The 24,437-nt window shown below is 44.2% G+C and overlaps 1 protein-coding gene across 2 annotated transcripts in view; it reads left to right on the forward strand.

Moving 5' to 3' along the window:
• PRKCB (protein kinase C beta) overlaps window positions 1-24,437 on the forward strand; it is a 325,998-nt gene that overhangs the window by 236,192 nt on the left and 65,369 nt on the right. For both annotated transcript variants that reach the window (XM_077907036.1, XM_077907037.1), the window contains exon 9: window positions 1,329-1,475. In XM_077907036.1, the coding sequence (XP_077763162.1) occupies window positions 1,329-1,475 (147 nt within the window). The remainder of the gene's footprint in view (window positions 1-1,328; window positions 1,476-24,437) is intronic.

Genomic DNA, 24,437 nt, shown 5'->3' on the forward strand with positions numbered 1-24,437 from the left:
TCTCTGAGAGAGATGCTGAAGTATGGGATGTCTGGGCAGAGGAGCGTCCTGAGCTGATGACTTCCTCAGAATTATGCTGCTTATCCACACCAGCATCAGCATCAGGATTATTAGCCCTAGAGGCGACTCCAGTAACAAAGTCCTGGAGGTTGCCGCTCTCACTGCTGACCTCCTCTTCTCTCCTCATTGCTGCCATTTTATTCTTTTTTTTTTTTTTTTTTTTTTTTAGATTTTATTTACTCTTTCATGAGAGACACATACACAGAGGGGCAGAGACATAGGCAGAGAGAGAAGCAGGCTCCCCGCAGGGAGTCCAATGTGGGACTCAATCCCAGGACCCCGGGATCATGACCCGAGCCAAAGGCAGATGCTCAACCACTGAGCCACCCAGTGTCCCAATTTGCTCCATTCTGAGCCACCATTCTGCTGCTCACAGCAGCAAGACCCTCCCCTGCTGCGCTGAGGACCGACATGGGCCTCACCCATCCACTTACCCACATAGCACGAAACTGTGTTAGTTGTTAGGGAAGTTGCAGAGGTAGAGTCTGTGCCTTCACAGAGCTTCCAGTTTCCTTGGGGGAAACAAGGGAACAGTTACCATCTAGTATAAATGGGAAGTGAAATGGATGAAGGAAGCAAATAAGGACACTTAATCCAGACAGACAGTCAAGGAAGGCTTCCCTGGGGAAGTGGAAGCATGAAGCAGGCGTAACTCGGTTGGCAAAAGAGACAACAGCCATCCCCAGAGCAGCAAGAGCCGATGCAATGGGCCTGAAGTGGGAAGTGAAAGGAGAATGAATCTGGGTTATAGGGAAGGGTCCAAGAAGTGATAAGAGGCTGGAGAATCTGATCATACTGGGCCATGTAGGCCAGTGAAAAGCACCGAGGTCTTTATCCCAAACCTAGTGGGTCACAACTGAAGCATTTTAAGCAGGTGGTGACTTGGTTGGGTATGAAGAAGTGGAAACTCGCTCTGGTTGCATGAAAAGCCCAGTGAGGAGGGAACCATGGTGGGTTGTCCAGGTGCAACATGATGGCAGGTGGTGGTGGTGAAAATGAAAGGCAGATGAATTCTAGAGACAGCTAAGAGGAAGAAAGGACTCTTCCTGGTGGTGGCTGATGCATGATGGATGAAAGAGAAACAGAGGCATCAAGGATGACTTCAGGGTGTCAGGCTTACGGAGCGGATGTTGGTCGTGCTCTTCATTGAGATGCTGGCCGGGGGAGGCAGCGAGCTGCAGGAACCGCAACTCACGGCATGTACCTGTGGCTTCCTACAAGGGCATCCTCAAACCCTAACAATGTTTTCTGTGTGCTTCCTCTGCCAGAGAGCCAAGATCAGCCAGGGGACCAAGGCTCCAGAAGAAAAGACGACCAACACCATATCCAAACTTGACAACAATGGAAACAGAGACCGAATGAAACTGACGGATTTTAACTTCCTGATGGTGCTGGGGAAAGGAAGCTTTGGCAAGGTACGGTATGGTGTGGGGGCTGCACCCACTCCAGGACAGGTGACAAGGGAGGCACATTTGCTGTTCATGTGGTGCTACATTCCAACGAGGGAGAGGGTAAAAAGGAAATAAACACAACACTGTAGTTTATAATAAAAACCGTGAAGAAAATGAATAGCGTGCTGTGGGCCACAAACAAATCAAGAGGGGGGGCCCACTTAGACCGTCTGAGAAGGTGAGCCTTGAAGGATGAGATGCACTAGCTATTCATTCCAAGAGCAGGAATGAATGTTGCCAGCAGTGAGAATAGCAAGTGCAAAGGTCCTGAGGTAGAGAAGGGCCTGGTACCTACTAGGCACCATCAGAAGGTGTTGAGGCCAAATGTCATGAGCAGGGCGAGGTAGTAGGATGTGAGGTTGCAGAGATGGGCAGGGGCCTGATCCTGCAAAGCCTTGTGAGCTGTGATGAAGAGTTTGGATCTTACTCACAGCGCAGTGGGGAGCCATTGAAAGTTTTTAAACAGAGGAGTGACATGATCTGATGTGCCTTTCAGAAGAGATCCCTTTTGCAGCCAAGAATGGGAACCATTCCTCTCAAACAGCAGTGGAGTTGAAGGACGACCCTGGGACTCAAAGAGTGGTTCTGGAAGCTTTTATAGATACTGGGAGACACTGTTTTACTAAAGTCAAGATTGTGTTATAAGTATTCCTGAGTTGCTTAGTGTTGTTTTAAGTCTTTTAATCCCTTTGTGTGCTGCAAACATGTCTAGTATAAATCTCATACCATGAACTCAAGTGTGTGAAAAATACCAATTTCTTCTCCATCTCTGTAGCCTAAGCCCCAAATCTGGGAGTTGTCCTGGAGTTGTTCTTACCCGTGTGAAACGTATTCACGAATCCTAACAGATCCTTCTCCAAAGCAGGCCACTCATTTACTGACTTCTCTCCCTCTTCAGGCATGATTAAACCCTGTATACCACCTGGACCACCACCCTAATCTAAACCCTGTATCTAATCTAGTTTTTTTTTTAATTTTTATTTATTTATGATAGTCACACAGAGAGAGAGAGGGGCAGAGACATAGGCAGAGGGAGAAGCAGGCTCCATGCACCGGGAGCCCGACGTGGGATTCGATCCTGGGTCTCCAGGATCGCGCCCTGGGCCAAAGGCAGGCGCCAAACCGCTGCCCCACCCAGGGATCCCCCTGTATCTAATCTAAACCCCGTATACCACCTGGACCACCGCAGAAGTTCCTAGCTGGCCTCCCTGCTTCCACTCTGGTTCCCTGTAATCAATACACTTTCCATTTAGCGGCTTGAGTCATTTTGTCAAAGTTGCATTAGGTCAAGGCACTCCCTATGATTAAAACTCTCCGATGGCTTCCCGTCACATCAGGGTAAATTTCACACTCTGTCCTGGGCTGACATCACTCTTTACAGTCTAATCCCAGTTCTCTGCCTGACAATTTCAATTTCTTGCCCCTGTCACCCATAGTGCTCTGACCACAGTGGTCTTTGGGTTTTTGAAACACACAAAGCTCCTTCCTCCTTAGAGCTCTTGTGATGCTTTTTCCTTTGTGCTTTGCCTGGCTGGTACCTTCTTATAATTCCCATTGCAACCTAGACAACACCTCTTCTGAGAAGCCTTCCTGGACCATCTCCTCAGCTGCTCATTCATTCCCGGTTATATTCTTCTCTCTCATAACAATCATCACTAGATGGTATTCCTTTTGTTTATTGGTTCGTCTCTCTTCTAAGACCTAAGCACCTTGAGAAGAGGACCCTCTCTAACCTGTTCACTGCTGTACTTCTAGTGCCTCTGGATTGAGTCCACTCAGGGTTTGGACAGAATGCATGGATTTTCTCTGTCCGTGGATCACAGGGTCATCTGCTGAGATGGAATAAGTGATCTGAATTGTGGCCCAGAGTTTGCAGAGCTTGGGCAAGAAATGAGAATGACAGTAGGAAAATACAGTAAAATTACTGAGAAGCTCTCTGAAGTTGGTAATGAAAGCGGCCATGCCTCTGTGTGATTTTTTGCCAATACTCTGAGCAGCTGGGTGTGGACATGGAGAAGTGCATGGCAGATGTGAGCTAAAGGTGAGATGAGTAGGATCAGTAAGCCATAAGGTTAATAAGGGAGTCGAGGATTCTGAGAAGAGAGTTGTTCACTGCAGATCCAATGGAGACTGCTTTGAGTATGTGCTCAGTAAAAGCATATTGAATAAATGGATAAAAGTGGCATCTAGACCAGCTTGGAAAGGAAGTCAGAGGAGGAAGAGGGTCATAACCTGGGTAGGAAAGAAGGAATCTAGAAACCTAGGGATGAAAAAAACAAATGGGTGAGGTCAGAGATTTAAAGTGCTAGAAAGACCAGGGGCATTTAGATTCCGAAGATGAGTGGATTGCCTTGATGATCAGGATGGACGTGACCTAAATGAAGAAGGGGTTCTTATTACATGAGTCTGTTGGGTAGTTTTTAAAAATTACATTATATTTTTAATAAGCAGTGTGTTCATGGGGTTCATAATTAAAATTATATTGAAAGGATAAACACTGAGAAATCTGCTCCCACCCAAGTTCACACCTTTCTGTGTCCCCCTTGTTGCTACTGCCCTCCATAGGCAAACATTTTGTTCATTTCATTTGCTTATTTCTGGGTCCTGTGTGCCAATTTAACACATATAAATATGCATTTTTATTCTTGTCCTTGTTACCACAGGGGTTAGCATCTAGTACACATAGTTCTTCACCTTTATGGTCAGTTAACAATATAGGTTGGAGAGTTTTTAATTGAGAAATGGAAGTGCCAGAAGGCCTTAGAGAAAGGATGAGGGGTGGGGGTGGGGGGTGGAGAAGTAGGAGAATGGGTCATTGGGGAATGGTGAGGAAATGAGAGCGAATAGATCATATGTTTCCATGGAAACTGTTACAATAATTGAGATTTCTATTCCAGGCTGGGGATGTGGCCTCAAACAAATCGCAGATGAGAACAACAGTATGTCATGAGAGCGAGACAGAATAACAAAAGCCTCAATGGTCCTTTAAAACATAGCGTAATCCTTTGTACCACAGTTTCCAATTAATGTAGTTTTTATATTTGAATGCCTACTTTGAGCATTTTGCAGTCTGGTCAGGTATATAGATCGATCCCCTTAAATAGCATAACACGGCACTCTTCTCTTTCCAAAGATGGAAGAGATTGGTCTTTGGGGTGATATCTTCATACCTCTCCCCCCCACCCAGGTCCACTGTATCAGATCTGGCCTAAGAAAAATGTGCTCTTAGGAGTTGTCATCATTTGTAGGATGCCTAGGGGGTGACACATGCCTTTTGCTAAGACCTGTGGAAAGAAAACAAGACAGAAAACGGGTGTGAAGGCCATTGAGCTCCAAACGAGTAAGCCCTGTTTCAAAAACTCTGAAACGAAAAACAATTTGGAGAGTTTATTTTCCTGAACAAGTGAGAGTATTTACCTGGAAAGGTTATCTTGACTGAGCAGGGCTTCTTGGCACATCTGGCTTACTCAGAGATAGATGCCTTCTAGAACTTTTGTAACAGAGCATTCAAATGTATTATCATTTATTATTTTTTGCTAGTTTTTCTAGTTTTATCCTTCATGCGCTCTTTTATTCATTCACTCATTCATTCATTCTTACTGAGGTGTAACTGCCATATAACATTAGTTCCAGGTATATAAAACATAATGATTTGATATTTGTATGTATTATGAAATGATCACCACAGTTAAAAGTCTGGTTAACATCTGTTCCCATCCATAGTTATAATTTGTTTTCTTATGATGAGTTTCACTCTCTATTTTTAGTGATCCCTTGAATCTTTGTCTTCAGCTTTACCAATCTCTACACTTTTCAAGAATTTAACCTCTGTGGTTGTCAGGGGATTACTGGAGATAAAATTATGCTTCAGATATATGAATTGGGCAGCTTTATACTGCCCAGATTATACTGCCCAGATGTGCAGAGCATAAATACAACTCTCCACATTATAAACCTGATTCTAATCCAAAAATGCTGCCACAATAAATATTTAATTAATGTTAGTATTGCTTGCCTTCTGAGACTTCAGATGTGCTTGTGATCTATATGGCCCAAATCCTTTTTAAAAGTTATGCTGAGAAGTTTGAATGGAGACTATTATTCTTTTATATTCCTGACTCTTACCTATGGAAGGTCCTGTGCTCATGGGGTGAGGAGCAAAGGGAGGCAGGTGTGTGCTGTGGTGGACGTAGATCTAACATAAAGAATCAAATGCAACAACACAAAAGTCGAGGTAAAAGATCTGTCATGGAAAACGGTAGTAGAAAAAATTGAAAATCGTTCAAATGTGATCAATAACGTGAAAGTTAAATGTCTAATGGTATATCCATGATATATTCAGTAGAATGAGGTCTCTCTTATCTCTGTCTGCCTTTCTATCATCACGGAAAGATGTCCATGACACAATATTAATTAAAACAAAAGCAAATCATAGAGCATTATGATTAATGATATAAAACTTAATATACATAGAATAATTCTTCTCATGTAATATACTCACTATACCCTACTCTCAGTGAACTTTTCTCCCAATATTTTAATTGTGAAGAAGAAATTTTGAATATAGAAAAGTTGAAAGAATTATACAGCAAACATCCATAGTACCCACTACTTAGATTCTATAATTAGCATTTGACTGCTTATGCTTTATCACACTCTATCCATCTATCTTCTCTCTGGCAACCCATTTTTTAAAAGATTTTATTTATTTAAGAGAGAGCATGAAGAGGGGGAGGGAGAAGGGGAGAGAGACAAGCAGATCCCCTGCTGAGTGGGAGCCAGGCACAGGGCTCAATCCCAGGACCATGAGATCATAGCCTGAGCTGAAGTCAGATGCTTAACTGACTGAGCTACCCAGGCTCCCCACTGTCAACTCATTTTTAATGCATTTCGAAGCAAGTTGCAGACACTGATACACTTTACCCCTAAATCCTTGCACATACATATCATTTAACCAGAATTCAATATTTGTTTTTGGTAATTTTTAAGGTAATTTACATACAACAAAATGTACAAAGCAGTGTATTATTCTATGAGTTTTTGAAAAATGCATACTTAAAAATGCACTGGGGTATAAACATTAGTCAAGAAATCACACTAGTAGATGTAATGCATGACTGTGGTAGTTGCTGTGCACTGTGAGAGCCTGTAGGGGTGAGCTTGGCCCTAACTGGAAGTCAGTGAAGACTTCCACAAGAAAGTGGCTCTTGGGCCGTATCTAAAGGATGAGTTAAGTTAGCTTCGCAAAGAAAATCAAAATAAAGGGAATAAAGGAATAAAGGGGAAGTCAAAGAAAATCCCAAAAGGTCTCCTCCTGACCCCACCCTTGAGCCAGGTTTGGTTGACCTATGTGATGGCCAGGGCACCTAAGCTCCTTTAATAGTAAGGGTAGATCACCTGCCATAACCAGGAGACCCCCCAGATGTACACTGGCTCTGACACAATGGAAGCTTAATTTTCATTCATGTAGTAGTCTGAGATGGGTGTTCCTGACCTCCCTCACTCTCTCCATATGCTGGTTTAAGGGACCCAGGTTCCTTCCATCTTGTATGACTCCATTAATCTCTACTGCCTTGTTTTTGTCTGCATTCAGAGGGTGGACGGGGAGAAGTATGGAGGAGGTACAAGCTGCTTCTTAAAAGTCTTGCTTTGGAAAAGTGACACCCATCACTTCTGCCTACACTCTATTAGAGAGAATTTAGTCACATGGCCATGCCTCCATGCAAGGGAAGCTGGGAGAACAATTTTGGTGGAAAGCTAGTGGCATCAACCATACTCCCTACTTTTCAGTTCTGGATGGCATTTGCTTGGAAACACCAAAGACCTCCTGACTTTTGCCCTCAGAACTCCCAGTTGATCATGATCCATAAACAGAAAACTTCAAGCTCATCTTCTAGCTGACATTTCCTTGTGTTCAAATCATGGAACATGCCAGGTGTTAGTGCTGCTTTTCCTGAAGCACAGCATAAGCCAGGAATAAATCAAGTAGGAAGAAGTCAGCAGCTTATGGGATTAAAAGGAAAAAGTGGAAAGTCCTTAGAAACTGGGTGCCCAGGTATAACATTCATGTCTTCAAAAAGTCCCATCCAGGTCTGCTGCTCTGTATGCATCCAAGAAGGTTTAAAATCAAAACCTGAGAGGTGAGACACCATTCAGCCTCCTCTCTAAGGGCTTTACTTTCCTAGAATAATGGTGACATCAGTGCCTGAGTGTCACTAAGGTTACTTGAGGGTTAGGAAGCAGCCCCTTCCAAGTACCCCTAGAGACTTTGAACACACATGTCTCTGTCCACGGTGCTGATGTCAATTCCTGTAGCTCAAAATTCAGACTGTACAACAGGATTGACTATAGCCATGACCATGTTTCCCAAATATTTATTTATTCGTGCATTTGTTTATTTTTCCCCATATACATAGCTCCTTATTATCTTAAATGTTTTTCTTAAAATGGTTTTAGCTAATTTCCTTCTCTTCTCTTAGCATTGCCCTAAAAAAGAATATATAAATTCATAGGCTTGATCTACCACTCATATAGTTATTTTAACATGTTCTAGGAGAATTTACTAAAAGAGAAATACCTTTGTCCTTGTATTGCTAATGGTACAAGTGCCACATTTTGAGAAAAATCGTTCCTAAAGATCTTATGTTATACAAGAATTTGGCACTTCAATTACTATTGTTATTTTTAAGAACATGAGGTCTTTTGCTTTATTTTTCTGTGCATATCTGGAAGGTACAGAAAGTATCTGATCTTTCCTGTCCTCTGTATTATTTCCTCCTGATGAGAAGTATGCTTGACATTTCCTGTATCCTTAAAAATCTTCCCTGGGGTCTTGACCTCCCTTCTCTGTCCTGTCCTCATTGAATATATCCAGAGACTGAAACTACCCTTTTGGGATTTGCGACCTCCACTTCCTCCCCACCAACCCACACCATATCATTTTGCACTATGACTTTTACCCTCAGCAAATTCTGGAATACTGGTCTCTCAATTTTTATAAGTGATCTCCTTACTCCTTACTCTTTCCTCTCTGGATCTGAGTGCAAGGTATGGTGGCTGCTTATAGACAGCAGAGGGCAGACATGAGGGAAAGGAACTGGGGCTGAGATTGGAACCCACACCCCACCCCAAGGAGAAGTCATCACTTTTATAAACTGCTCACCAACAGATGTAATTAAGGATTTGTTCATTCAAGCAAGTATTTATTGAGCATCTGCTATGTGCCAAGCAACTCTTCTAGGTGTAGAGGAAATGGCTGTGAACAATACAGACAAAAGTATCTGCCTTCATGGAACATATGTTCTATGGTGGTAGTGATGATGGTGATGATGCCCCCTAACATTGGAGTCCTTGCTATACACCAGACTCTGTTGTAAGAGCTTATATATATTGTCTCACACTTACACTATAATGTAGCTGCTGTTATCCCCATTTTACAGATGAGGAAATGAAAGACTGGAAGCTAAAATAACTTGCTAAAGTCACACAGCTAGTCAAGACAGATTGGGTTTGGTTTAGATACCCGTGATCTTGATTGCTTGATACTTAACACCTGCATTCCTAGCGCCAACAGTGGTCACCACACCACATCATAGACGTATTCTAGGAAGTTAACGGTTTTCCCTCTTATTTTCTCATTTCCCCCCTCTCTTCATTTCCCCCCCCCCTCTCTGAGTATAAGCAGAGTTTACATACCTTGGTTTTATTCTGAGCCTCTGCCATTGGACAAAGTGCATGCCCACAGTGATGGAGGGCTCCAGATTGCCTGCTCTCCCCCATCACTATGCCTGTCAGTCACCTATCTGTGTGCAGATGCTCTTGGGACCTGTGAGCCATCACAGGGATTCCTGAGAAGGCTCATGCAATGGACTCCCCCTTCCAGCCCTGCCCCCCTACTCTGTGGACCTTGGCTGGTGGGATCCTCCAAGCCTGGGGAGGCATCTCTAATGTGTGCAGAAATTCCTTAGCTGGTTCTTTTTCAGCTCTTGACCTCCATTTCTTCTAACCTGCACCCACTCTTCCACCCCTCCTCCATCTGCAATTCCACACACCCCTTCCCCGTTGTCTCTAACTTTGAGCTCATACGAATTGCCTGGGACCATGCCTTGGATTTATAAGCATTACATCATATGAATTCTCATCTCAACCCAGCATGGCAGCTACTGACATTAACCCTATCATACTTACGTGGAAATTGTAAGTCACAGAGGTTGAATAGCCTCCCCAAGACAACACAGTGGGAAGGAGGTTGGACCAGGATTTGAAAGTAGGTTTTGTGATTCCTGTTGCATCTTTCCATCTCAAACAGCATTTGTCCCTGCCTTGTGGTCCACTCATCTCCACCAAATGCTAGTCTTGTCTTTTTTGAAACAGCAATTTTAAAACTGCTACAGAGCTCCTTAATGACATATGTGGGTCCCTCCTTCTGCTGTGGAAAAAGAGCGTTTGAAAAGGGTATCTTATGTGACTACATTGGCATAAGGGCAAACATATTCATATAATACGTTTAAGCATTTTCTTCAGCCTAAAAGCCCACTTTTTTTTTCTTGTGGTTTTAAAAGACCTTAAAATGCTTTCATGAGCGCCTAAAAAGATTATGCCCCACCCCTCCCCGGCACCATGCCTCCTGTGCCTGCTAAAGTGGGTGCCGGTTGGCAGCACCAGCACCCTAGCCGTACATCCTCAGCAACCTCCATGGCTTGTCTCCCTGAAAGCCACCAGCGTGCTTAAGTAGTATGAGCTTTGGTTTGTGCACAAGAGAGCAATCCAGAGCTCCAAGCCCCAGACTACAGCATCTTCTGCTGGAACCAAGCGCAGCCCTGAGTTAAGACAGGAAGAAATTGCCTGAGGAAATTAAAAAGCAGTTTAGTTCAAACCCGTAACAAAGGCATTTCCTAAATCTTGGAGCTCCTGATGTGGGAGTCTCTCCTAATTTTAATCTCATTAGTGGTATGGAGTCACACGCACACATACATTAGACGTGGTTATATAATCCTACAGACAAAAGCACTTTCCTTTCCTTGAACCTGCTTTGCTATCTTCTTGCACCATATGGTGAGCTCCTTTATCATATGGTTCACAGGCAGCTCAAAGTCTTTGCTACCTGTTCCCTTAATCCTCTTCCAGAGAACCTTTTGACATTTGCTGTCTGATCTTGGATTCCTGCCTTCTCTTTGGTTCTCTCCCAATGGTGGCACCTTCCTCCCAGCCCCCCCAGTCTTTCATATGCAATTCTGATTGCAGCTGCGGTATTTTTGCCAACTCATCTTCCCGGATCTTGGTGAGGCCCTTCTACCTTCCTGATTTTTCCATGTCTCTCCTCTGTGCAATGACTTGCTGCTCTTCTACAGTCCCTACATTTACTCCTCAGAAGAGAGCCCATTACAGAACAAGACATTTTAGAAGGGTCCATTTTCCCCAACAAAATTAATGATGTCAGGAGAATGAAGTCTCTGGAATTCAAGTTTTATAAGCCTCTGCCCTGCTGTAAGCAGATTGTAAAGCCAGAGTGAGCAAAGGGGGTACTTATTAGAAAGATGTGGTGTGTTTCTGTGTATCTCATCAACACCCAAAGGCAGGACTGCAGCCAAAACAAGGAAGCTTCCTGGAGCCCAAAACCATGGCCTTCATCTTGGGAGCCCCCAGTCTCCCATCCCTGTTTCTTGCTAATATCTCTCTCTGTGGATATGCCTTATATCACTCCTCAATTCTCAATGCCTCGTTCCCAAGTCTAGACTCTCCTAGAAATTTAAGAGAAGCTGATAGTATAGTATAGTATAGTATAGTATAGTATAGTATAGTATAGTATATAGTATAGCTCAGAGAGCCCTATGATCCATTCGATTAGCTGTAGCCACGGGGAGGGGTGGCTTTTCCAGCTGTCTGTCAGGAAGCACAATAGGAACAGACTCTCAAAAGCAGAGGTGGTATGGGCAGTTTCTCTAAGAGAAGGAAGGAAATAGCTGGCCTGTTGGGTACACAGGCCAAAGTGGGAGTTTCTTTTAAGTCTGCATATTCTTGAACATGTTGCCTGACTCTTTGGGAAAAATAATACAAAGTTAAATCAACCCCTGCTGTTGAAAGACCAGCTAGAGCCTATTAACATGGAAACTCTGTCTCAGGTAATAATTCATGGCCACCGGTCCAATTACCGTGCTGTCACGGTTCCTGCCATCCGCCCATATCCATCTAGACCGCATCTTTATGCGCTCTTTCAGAAATTCACAGTCCTGTTAAGATGAATCCGTGGTTTCTAACAGTATAACCCATAATTTTTTCTGCAGCAAACATAATAGCAGAAACCTGTAGGTTATAATTACGCAACACCCATGGTAAAAATTGTAGATACATGAATATGGGTAGTTAGTAGGATTAAGTGTAGTTTGTTTCCACCCCCCCACAACCTGTCCAATTCCACATTATGTACTGACCTCATCAAAACCACTGCAGAGATTGATAATATAGTTTGTACATGGAGAATTTCTCTAAATGCCTTGCTCATTGAAACTTCACAATGATCTTCCAGGGTGGGTGCTGTTGTTAGATCCATTTTACAGGTGAGAAAGTAGAGGTGACACAGACAAGGAACTTGCAGATTCATGCAGGCAGTGTGGATGCAGGCTCAAACCCAAGGAGTCTGGCTCCTGAATGCATAACCATTAAGCCACAAGGCAACCTGTACTCAAAGTGCTCCATTCCTGCTTTGGAGAAACCCCGTTCTCTGTTAGCCTGTAACACCACCAGCAACGGCAGGCTTGTGCACACAGGGCAGATCAGATTATAGAGAAACAGGCTTCCTTTGTGCAACCTAATTGTTCAAATCAATGACAGAGCCTTAAGGGTTTTGCTGCATTTTCTTTTGCTAAAAGGCATCAATTATTGGTTTGTTTTCCCCAGGAACCATCTGAAGAAACAGTCAAATTAAATCTGCTTTTATTTTAACCATCTAGCTTTGTCAAATATAACATATGATTCAAAGACAATTGACTGAGCGTATATGTCACGAACATTGATTTTTGGCTCAAAAGAACCCTACAATAACTAGAGTTGATACCTATCAATTATCATTACCGATTCTATGATATCAGTAATTAGAAGCAATACAGCCCAGGGTTTGGAAATTTTTGCATTTCTTATTACAACCCAATCAAACAATTAAAATAAATTTTTTAAAATTAAATCCAACTAAACATCTTCATTGAAAATACAGGAGCTAGGCATTTCAGGCTTCAGTTTCTTATACCCCACTCCTCCCCCTCCCCAGCAGTGGCTATGAGTCACTCCTTCCTCGGCGGCGTAGTGACATTTGCTTAACAATAGCAAGCCCTGAGCTGACTAGGCTAAGAGGACCTCCATTCTAAACTTCCTTTCACACTTCCTTCGGCTCTCTCTGCTAGTGGGCTGTAGTTCAACTTGATTAAATCTGAGATGCCACATGGCATTATTTTAAAAGGTTTAAATCTCAACACCTGTTAACCGGACCTCTGATCTGAAATTCCAGCTAATCTCCCCCATTATCAGCAGCCCCCTCCCACTAGAGTGGTGCCTTCATTACAGTTGAAGAGCCTGGGATGACACGTCATTATCACCCAAAGCCCACACTTTACATTAGGATTCACCCTTGGTGTTGTACATTCTGTGGGTTTGGACAAATGTATAATGACATGAATCCACCATTATAGTATCATACAGAATAGTTTCACTGCCCTAAAAATCCTCTGAGATCCGCCTATTCATCCCTCCCGCCCCCCTACCCCCTAGCAACCACTGATCTTTTTACTGTCTCCATGGTTTTGCCTTTTCCAGAATGTCATATAGTTGGAATCATACATATGTAACCATATAAAGAGATTTTATTTTAAATACGGAAAGTCTTACATAATAAATCATGAAATAACCAAGTTGTATCATCTAAGTTGGTCTGCACACTGAGCATCTCTGCTCTGATATTTTTTTGTCTGGCCAGTTTGAAGATTGTACCCACCAAGTCCTACCCAGATCCACACTATTAACTCCCAATTAACATCTTTTCCCCACTGTATCAGTTTTCAATTTTTCCTGAAGTACTTCTTCAATTAGCAAGTCTCCCCGGTTGCCAGAAATCATTTCTAGACTGTTAACTTCCAGTTTGCTGCTAGAGGCAAAGACATTTGATTCCCCCAAACCACATGACTTCATATTCGATTATGGTGACCACCATCAAAAATAAAACTTAAAACACACGTCTGGGCAGACACATGTGCACTTGGGAAATTTGATCCAAAGTTTGAATGATAAGAGTACACTTTGGAGAGTCAAAATCGGGGCCTTCAAGATAACCTAGAGCATGTGAGGACATCTTCGCATCTGGTGAAAGTTGCACATTGGGAAAGCCCCCAAAGGCTCACAGCTCATCAGCTGTGGTGAGCACAGTGCCTTCAGTTCTTTCTGTTGGATAAGCTTTTGCAGGCCTTATGCCATCGAGTCATAGTTGTGGCCCCATGGATTCATGGACTCTTTTCGACGTTTTACCCTCACATCCAGCATGCTACAAGATTTCTGGGTTAAGGTGGATCCGCCCTCCCTTCCAGGCCACAGTTACCAAGGGTTGAGTCCCTTGAGCCACCTCTTTATTCCTGGCCCCCTCCGAGGGAGGGCTTTGGCAGTGTGGGAGAGCTTAGTAACTAGGTATATCATCCCTCCCCCATTTGGAATTTTAGAAGGTGTCAGATGGTCTGCTGATTCCACAGGGAAGCCCTGTCTGCACTGAGCATGCAGCTCACCGAGGCAAGGTCCTCTAACCTCTGGCCGAAGAGGGCTAAGACTGTGAGACCTTGCTTTTATTCCCAACTTCGCATAGCATCTCCTGGGAAATAGATCTTGCAGAAATCTTGGTCTATTGCTTTGGCTCACTTTTAGCCTTTCTGTTTGTGTCTTCTGAAGAAGGTGAGAGTGAGCCACCATAAGTACCCACAGAGGGCGTTGGAACATCCATCCCTTTTATGCTCCCTGACTCTGCTTTCCCCTTAGCTGTGTGGCTTGTTGTGTGCGGAGCCTGAGTTTTACCTGCATTCTCTCACTTGCTCTCACAATAGCCCTGTGAGGGAGGAGCTGTCATTATGCCCCTTATATGGCTAAGGGAACTGAGACTCAGCGAGGTTGGGTAATTTGCCCACCATCACACAGCAAGCGCATGACACAGTCAGGCTTTGAATTCATGATTACAGAGCTGAACCTGTACCACTGTGATTTTACAATTCTAATTAGATGCAAACTTCTAGCTCTTCAGACTGCTGGTATCACAATCTCATTCTTACCTCTAAGAGCTTGTCAGGATTCCTGTCATGTTGTAAAGATGAGGATGCTGAAGCTACCCTTCATTTCGTAACTCAGATGCACCCAGATTTCTCTCCAAATCCTACTCCTGAGTGGGTGAACACCCTTTGAAGAGCGGAGGGACAGCGTTTGCCCAGTGCTCTAGTCCCTGATTACACCACCGTCCCAGTGGCCTGCCAAGTCACCACCGTGTCCTCCCCAGGGCAGATCAGGCCTGGCACAAGAAGGCCCCCAGTATTTAAAAGATTCTGATTTAATTGGTCTGGAGTGTGGCCCAGGCATCAGCTTCTAAAAGCTCGGCAGGGAATTCTAATGTGTGGCCCGCAGAAACAAGAGCTTAGTGCAAGCACACAAGGCGAATCCTAGCAAAGGATGGGGAAGGGAGGCATAGTATCTGCCTTAAAATTTAGAGCTGGGCTGATCCAAAATACCCTCTGCTGGCCTCTAGAGGGCTGGGTGCAACCCACAGGAGACAAGAACCCACAAAAAGATGGAGCCCTAAAATAAAGGAGGAAGCATGCCTTGAAGCAGACCAGCACCCAATGCCTGCCTCCAGCCTTGTGCACAAGCCCGTTCCCTCATGGGGTCGGCATGGAGGGGAGTCCGGGGGTCTGCAGTGGGCCTGATCTAGCTCTAGCTTGCTTCTCTCTCCCTGTCCCACTCCGACCTCAGCTCAAGCACCCTACTGATCCTCTTCTACCAGATTGGATTTGGGGGAGCCCAAATTTCTCTCTCTCTCTCTGTCTTTTCATTGTACCATATGAGTTCAAGTTAGAATCTTTTCCCAATCCCAACATGTTAGCTGAGCTTGCAGGTTCTGACAATGCTAGATGCTTGATTTCTCTTCCTCCTCCTCCCTCTCCCCCTCCTCCTCCTCTACCGCTCCTGCGGTAGGGATGTTGTTAAGAACATCATTCACTATAGCACTACATGTTTAAGATTCATGCAAGACATTTCTTTCAAACCTAAGTTCTAGGGGAAGCTTATTTTTCTCTTCAAAAAATGATTTCCCTTAAAGTAAATATGAACTTTTGTTATGTTTCATGTGTCTCTGGTTTCTTTGGCTTCCAGGAAGCTGAGGGAGGAAGAAAGAGAGAGAGAGAATACACACACATACACACACACTTACTGTATGGTGTATAATCATTTTTAACCACCTTTATTGAAGTATAATTTACATAACATAAAATCCACTTGTTTATGTTATATAATCTCAATGCTACCTCAAGATCTTTGTGAAATATGGGTTGGAAATAGCCATATACAAACTAAACAATGCTGAGACCTAAGTCACTGGAGATATCTAGTGACCCAGATCCAGGGCTTTTTTTAAAGCTCCTTTCCCCCCACACAGGCTTTTTCACTCGTTTATCCAACAAATATTCCTTGAGTGTCTACTATGTGCTAGATGTTGGGAATACAGCAGTGAAGAAGTCAAACAAAAGAGCTGCTCCCATAGAACTGACATCTCGGGAGGGAGAAAGGTAAAGAGATATTGCTTATAATGTCAGGTGTGGTGAGGGCTATGAAAGCAAAACAAAGTAGAAGAAGGAGATGGAGGTGACAAACAGGGCTGTAATTTAGAGGAGGTGGTCAGGGAGGACCTCTGCAAGGAGATGAGGGAGCAAACTTGGGCATATCTGGGGGGAGAGTCCTAAGTGCGGTGGGAAGAGAGGAAGATCCTAGAAAGGTGGAGTGAACATGGACTCACTTGAGGTTTTTTTTTTAAGCTTTTATTTATTTATTCATGACAGCAGAGAGAGAGAGAGAGAGAGGCAGAGACACAGGCAGAGAGAGAAGCAGGCTCCATGCAGGGAGCCTGATGTAGGATTCGATCCCGGGTTTCCAGGATCACACCTCGGGACCGAAAGTGAAGCCAAACCACTGAGCCACCCGGGATGCCCTCACTTGAGTTTTAAAGCTTTGTTGGGGAATGTGGAGAAGAGTGCACTTGTTGATTGGGTACACGTAGTGGGGAGGCAAGGAATAATTAAAAGACAATTGCAAGAGACCAGGCTCAGAATCATGGTGGCTTCGATCAGGAAGGAGGTTGGATAGGGCATACATTTTGAATGAAGAGTTGACAAAACTTGTTGATGCATTGAGTGAGGGATGTAACTGAGAGGCTCAGTTTGGCTTTGGACTTTTGGCAGGTGTCCATTGAGGCTGGGGGAATGGGGAGCAGGGTCTCTGGTCCCTAACTCTGCCTACCCTCCGCACACGGACCCAGAGTTCCCACAGGGCAAGTCTCTTAGCCAGTTAAGAACTGGACATTGGTGCTGGTGGACACAGATTACAACCAGGCCCCCGCCCCAGATCATTCTCCGAAAAGGTGAAGTTGATGATAACTATTGTAGTGGGTAGAATTGTCTTCCCCCAGAATATATGTTCAAGTCCTAACTGCAGTCCCTGTGAATGTGACCATTTTTGGACATAGGGCCTTTGCAGGTGTAATCGAGTTCCATTACCGTGAGCCCTCATTCAGTGACCGGTATCCTTAAAGGAGAACAAATCTGGACATAGACAAAGGGGCATGAGAAGGAATGCCACATGAAAACAGACAGATTTGGCGGAGGGGGGCGGGGGTTGGGGAGGACACATGTGTAAGCCAAGAATTATTGGCAACCACTGGATGCTAGGATAGAGGCAGGAGCAGATTCTCCGGGAGATCCTAGAAGGAAGCTTCTAGAAGGAAGCATCTCTGCCAATACCTTGGTTTTAGACTTCTGACCTCCAGAACCATGAGAAAATAAAATCTTGTTGTGTTAAGCCTGCCGGTTTCTGGTTCTTTGATACGGCAGCCCCAGGAAACTAGGATAGTCACCAGGTATTAAGCGCTCGTCCTTTGCCCAGCATGGTGCTGAGTTAAAGTGTACACTTTGCTCACTTTATCCCACAAAGATCCCCCACTTCCACCAAAAGCTAAGTGTTGTTGTTGTTGTCCCTATGTTACCAGAGGAGGAAGAGTTCAGTGAATTCCTCAGGGTCAGGCGACTAGTGTGTAGTGGCACCCCAACAGCTTCCAGGTCCTCTGACTCTAAACTCCTTGCCCTGGACGCCTGGGTGGCTCAGTCGGTTAAGCATCTGTCTTCGGCTCAGCTCATGATCCCGGGATCCTGAGATTGAGTCGTGCGAGCAGGGGGGGATCTGCTTCTCTCTCTGACCCTCACCCCACTCCTCTCTCTCTCTCTCTCACTTTTTCCCTCAAATAAATAAATAAAATCTTTAAAGAAAAAATAAATAAATAAGCTCTGTGCCCTAACCATTATGCAACAGTGTCCCATGGCCACGGGGACAGCCTCCAGGCACATTCTGCCATTTGGATTCACCGGTAAAGTTCAGTGCAACAAACTTTCCAGCCAGGAGTCCCTGGGCTACTTTCCCACATTTTCTCTGCTGCCACTGGAGCGTTGTTATTTATCACATCTCTCCCAGAAGATTCTTGGGTAACAGATGTGGCTTGGAGCTTGATAAGAGCGTCACTTCAACACATCCTTTCAATCTGTTTGGAATCCTCACCCTGGAGATGGAGGGACAGCTGAACAAACAGCCCACGCCCTCTCTGTTGGTATTAACCGAAGTGGAAATTCCAGAAACTTCATGAGACAATTAATGAAAAGCAAACGCTCGTTTGCACTTAAAGGAACATTTTAGAACATGACGGAACTTTACTGGTCACCCAACCCTGAGATCATGACCTGAGACGAAATCAAGAGTTGGACACTTAACTGACTGAACCACCCAGAAGCCCCTGCTATGGCAAACTATTTAAATTATTTATTAAATTACTATTGCCAAAAACTGCTTCATGCTCAGAAGTGAGGCCATGCCTGTCCTGTTTGCAGGCACATGCCTAACATTGTACCTGGCACAGAATCCCCGAACATTGTGCCTGGCACAGAATCCCTGAAAAAGATAGTGCATGGATGAACTGGAATCAGGGCTGTGGCACCAACTCACACCAAGCCCCTCTTGCAGAGTAAATGAATAGTTTGTTAGTGGTTGTATAAGAAATGGAAAAAGGAAATGACCCTTCTGTCTGTGCCCACAGGTTAGCCTGTAAGGTCCCAAGCCTCAGCAGGTGGGGTGGGTAGGAAAGAGAAGAGCAGGGCTGGGATCTGGAGCCAAATTTGAAACACTCTGGCAGTAGTAATTTAATAAATAATTTAAATAACTTCCGATAGCAGGGGCCCCTGAATGGCTCAGTCAGTTAAGTGTCCGACTCTTGATTTCGGCTCAGGTCATGATATCAAGGTTATGAGATAGAGCCTTATGTTGGGGTCTGTACTGACGGTGGAGCATGCTTAAGATTCTTTCCATCCCTCCCTCTCTCTCCTAAAAAATAAAAATAAAAAATAAAAAAAAATTACCATAGCAGAGCACTGGGACTTGAGGTCCAGAGAATCAGATAGAATATGGTGAAGAGTGTGGGTTTTGGAAATGGGTGACATAGGAAGTTTCACCTCCTGGTAAAGTGACTTTGGACAAGTGACCACGCTTCCTAAGCCCTTGTCTGTGATGTGTGGATAGTAGAAGTACCCACTACACATTCATGTGAAAATTAAATGGGATCCCGAGCAGTGTAAGTAAGAAGAAGGAATGATTATCATTACCAGCCACAAACGACCCACCCATTCCCGGGCTGGCCCTCCCTCCAGCATCACCTTTATTCTTCTGGCACAAACCCTATGCCATCCCCTCTGATCACCACCTCTTGTTTAGCTGGTCTCCTCAGATGGTACCAGTGCTGCTCTGTTTGCTGGATCTCTCTGATTCTGCTAGAGACAATTGTTTGCTGTTGTCTCAGACAGTTGGGGATTGGAATCTAGAATCTGAGTTCTAGAGCTCAAGTGCTCACTTCCTGCAGTAATTCTAGGCCAAGGTTTGTGGATTCAGATAGTTTAATCCTAAAGGAACATAGTTCTCTTCCCTCCGCCTGGAATATGCCTCCTGGAATATGTCGGGCTAGTAGTGTTGATCTTTGAGGTCTGTGCTTAGCCATCACTTCCCCAGAGCATCTTTCACTGACCCACAAGATCAGTTAGGTCCTCCACTTAAACACTCACGGAGCACCATGCACTTCTCTTGCTGGTGTCTAATCATAACTGAATTTGGTAATTACTTGTGCAGAGGGGCAGGCTTTGTGAGCTTGTCACTCTGCATCCCAAGTGCCCATCTCCGTGCCTGGCACATCCTAGACATGTAATGTTTACTGAATGAATGGATGAATTGGCCAGCCTTCCAAGTCCTGGATAAGACTGGGAAAGATGACACATTTGGAAGACAGAATGAATTCCATCTCTGTTGCTTCTCTTAATTGAAGCCTTTAAAAAAAAAATTGATTGAGAAAGAGCATGCACAACCAAACCCCAGGATTATTAAACAAGCCAAGGTAACAGGGGCCACACTGGCAACACTGGTTGTGTTAATGCACTTGGGTGAATATCTTCAGTCATCTATTGCTGCATGAGAAATCATCCCCCAAACTCAGAAGTTTATAACGTCACCAACTGTATATTATCTCTCATGGTTTCTGTGGGCGAGGGATTGGGAATTGGAAATGCTGGATGGTTGGTTGGCTGTGGTTTGGGGTCTCTCTTGCGGTTGCTGGAGCTGGGACAGCTGAGGCTGGAGCACCTGTGGCTGGTTGGCATGTAGTCCCAGGGCTATTCCACGTGGTCCCATTCCTTGGCCTCACCAGCATGGTGGAGCCAGGGCTCCAAAGGCAGGTGTCCCAAGAGAAACCGAGAAGCTACGACCTCAGAGACATGGGGGGCTACTTCTACTATAATCTGTTCATTGAGGCAGTTGCAAAGACCTGCCCAGGTTCAAGGTGAGAGGGCATAGACTCTGCCTCTTGACTGAGGAGTATCAAATCTTTATAAGCACCACATGCCATGAGGGAAAAAGCTCTCAAAAAGGCCTCCAAGAGGGGCCAGAGAGGCTCTTACTGAAAAGGAAAGCTTGATGAGAATATTATGAAACAAAGAGAAGTTTCATTCTTACCCCCATTAATGACTGCTGAGAAGGTGTTAGGAAAATCAAGACAGAAAGAGTCCATTTTGCCTATGGATACCTCCTAAACACCATATTAAATGAATGGATTTTGATTGTACCTCGGTGTTCCACAGATCAACAAATTTAGCGACTAGAATCACAAGGAGGAGAGACGCTAATTAAAATACCAGGCCACAGTGCAGAGCTTCTGGTGTTTGGGAGCTCTATCATAAACAAGTACTCTTAAGGGATCTAGTAGGAGCAAGAGGCACCATCCTTATCGAGAATGGAACCTGCCTTGTTTTCGGTTGTGTACTGACCTGCTGCTATTTGGCTACCTGACATTTTAATTTTATTTTTTTTAAATTTTTAAAGATTTAATTATTTGACAGAGAGAGAGTACACGCACAAGTAGGCAGAGCAGCAGGCAGAGGGAGAGGGAAAAGCAAGCTTCCTGCTAAGCAGAGATCACCATGTGGAGGTAGATCCCAGAAGCCTGGGATCATGACCCAAGCCACCCAGGTGCCCCCACATTTTAATTTTTATTAAGAATTTGAGCCACCCCAATGATAATTTTGTCTTACAGGATCCCTAAGTTACAGAAATCTGCTTCAACTAATATCAATAAAAATGATGTCTTCATTGGAGGGATATGGAGATTTTCAATGGGAAACAGCCAAGCCTCATGAGAAATTGGGACCAGGAACCGGAAAGGAAGACCTCTGCTCTTTTCCCCCAACATCAGTTTCTTCTTTGCCTGCATGTGGTAGAAAAGCACACTCTAGGCAGATCTGTGTGTTTCTCTCTTCAAGGAGCAGGGCTGACATGGCCCATATCCTATTGCAAATTCTTTGGAGGGAGAATCTGATTGGCTCAGCTTAGGTCAGCAGCTACTCTGGTCCAATCAGCTGTGGCCAGGTGTGTCCTCTGCCCAATCAGAAGGTTCTAATAAAGAATTGGAAGAACCGAAAAGCATGCTTGGATTCACTTCCAAATTAAATTGCTGCCACTGTGATTATATAGGAACTTTTATTTTTCCTGATCTTCCTTGAAACGCATGTTCTAGCAAACAACGGGTGCCCAGCCCATCACCATTCATTCATTCATTCGTTCATTCATATCGAAGTATAGATGGCACAAAGTTTCGGTGTACAACATAGTGATTTGACAATTGTATGCATTATGCTCCGCTCACCACAATGTTACCATCCATCACCACAACGACGTTATTACAGTATTGTTGACTACATCCCCTATGTTGTACTTTTCATCCCTATGACTTACTTATTTTGTGACTGGAAGTTTGTATCTCTTAATCCCCTTCACCTGTTTCGCCCATCCTGAAGTCTCTTCCCCATCAATTTGTTCTCTGTATTTGTGGGTACTTCTGCTTTGTTTTGGTTCTTAGATTCATTATATAAGTGAAATCATATGGCATTTGTCTTTGTCTTACTTATTTCGCTTAGAACAATACTCTCTAGGTTCATCTATGTTGTCACACATGGCAAGATCTCATTTTTTTATGGCTGAGTGATATTCCACTGTGTACACACACACGCACACAATTTTCTTTATCCATTCATCCATTCGTCTCTCAGTAGACATTTAGCCATCACCTAGTTTTATACAAAAAAAAATTTTGAGAGAGAGTGAGTGAGCAAATAGGGAGGGGCAGAAAGAGAAAGAATCTTAAGCAGGCATCATGCCCAGCACAGAGCCTGATGTGGGACTTTATCTCATGACGCTAAAATCATGATCTGGGCCGAAATCAAGAGGCAGACAACCGACTGAGCCACCCTGTCGCCCCTACAAAGAAATTTATTGAGACATAGCTGTACCAATTTATTTGTGTATTGTCTCTGGCTGCTTTCCCACTACAATGGTAGAGTTGGGTAGTTGATACAGAGACTGCCCTGCAAAGCCTACAATATTTCTCTTCACAGGAAAAGTGTGCTGACTTGTGCTCTAGAATTTGACTCAGTTCTATATCTAAGTTGTCACTAGTGTTCCATTCGTGTCCTTTCCACTCTCTTCCAACCAATACGGAGAAATTTCCTGACTTTGGCTCATTTGCATACCACTCACAAGATGTTGAGAGATGCTATCTGGTATGGATTTATTCTTCCTTCTACCCATGTTGGTTAGGACAGGGCAAAGCACCAGAGTCTTTACACATCGCTGTTGATTGACTTAAAAAGGGTGTGAAGACATAGAATTGATTATTTATTTACCACGTGACTTTAGTTTAGTGGTTGAGATTGTTTTTAGGTGGTACATAGATGTGGTACTAAATAAAATTAAATCACATCATGATAAGGTTATTCTCTCTTTATGTTTTCTTTCAGCGTTTCTAATTACTTGAACAAGAAAATCTCGTGATGACAATATGCCGTGCATAGTTCTCTAACATTTGCTAACACCATTTTTTCCTTTAACAAGAAGAACACACAGAGGCTGGCTTGGAACTGTCAGCAGCTAGCAATAGCTGGCTAGAATATCCTAGCACTGCCTTGCTTTTATTTATTTTTATGCTTATCTTCCATTTATGGCTAGTGATACTGGCTTGCCATTAATAGTGGTGATACAAAGTTTCCTTTTTCAGATAAATTTAGTTCAGTAAAAATGTGACTAGATTTTTAAAATACTGAGCGAATACCAGTTTAGGTGATAGGAAAAGATGTAAAAAAAGGCCTACGAATGACTGATTGAAGTTTGGGAAGCTTGTGTTAAAGCAACTGACAGAGATACAAAGCAGTCCTGGTGCCCAGAGCAGAAAGAGATCCATTTGGTCTAAGTGCATCACTGAGGGTTAGAGAAGGAGGTAAATCCTTGATTTTCTGGGCAGTGAAAGACTGTAGAAGGACATTGCAGACTGTGGGGTTAGAATATTCAGATGAAAAGAAGAAGAGGATGTAGTCATGGAATTGTCTGGCTTGTGGGAGTCCCTGAAGGATTGTGTGCATTTGAGTAGCATGGTCAGAGCTGCAATTTTGGAGCAGTTGTTAGCTCCAGCAGGGTAATCTCTTTGGGCCTCAGTTTATCTGTAAAGTGGAGATAATGGGAACAGTTGTAGGATGCCCACCTGCCCCTGGTGCATGGGGAATTCCCAGCCATCTGTCCTGCTCCTCCTCCAAGCAGGGGGCTAAGATGTCCTATCATGACTGCATAGACATTCAGGATGTCTGGGGGCCCCTCCCCTGTGTCTTGGGCTTTGGGGAAGGGGATGTTTACAAATAGGATTGTTATTTGGATGATGCCGTGACCACCAGTGGTGATGGGTCACAGTGGGACTGTCCATGCTCGAAGCCGGCTCAGCACTGAGCCCCTCCTACTGTACTCCGGGGTCTCCTTAGCTGAAGACTCTTCTTTCCATCTTCAGCCCCTCTACCCATGTGTCCCTGCCTCTTCCCTGCACTTGCCCTATCCTCAGCCTTTTCTGGAACCTGGGAGCAGAACACCCCTGTCTCTACCTGACTCTGCATCTTAGAGCACTGGCTTCCTAGGGTTATAGTTTCTGCCTTGGTGAGGGTTGGGGGAGGGTAAACAGCCCTTGAGAGAGAACAGGGGAGGTGGGAAATGCACTGACAACACACAGCCCAGCATGGGCTGGTGGAT

The sequence above is a fragment of the Canis aureus genome, chromosome 8 (assembly GCF_053574225.1).
Source record: "Canis aureus isolate CA01 chromosome 8, VMU_Caureus_v.1.0, whole genome shotgun sequence".
Lineage (NCBI taxonomy): Eukaryota > Metazoa > Chordata > Mammalia > Carnivora > Canidae > Canis > Canis aureus.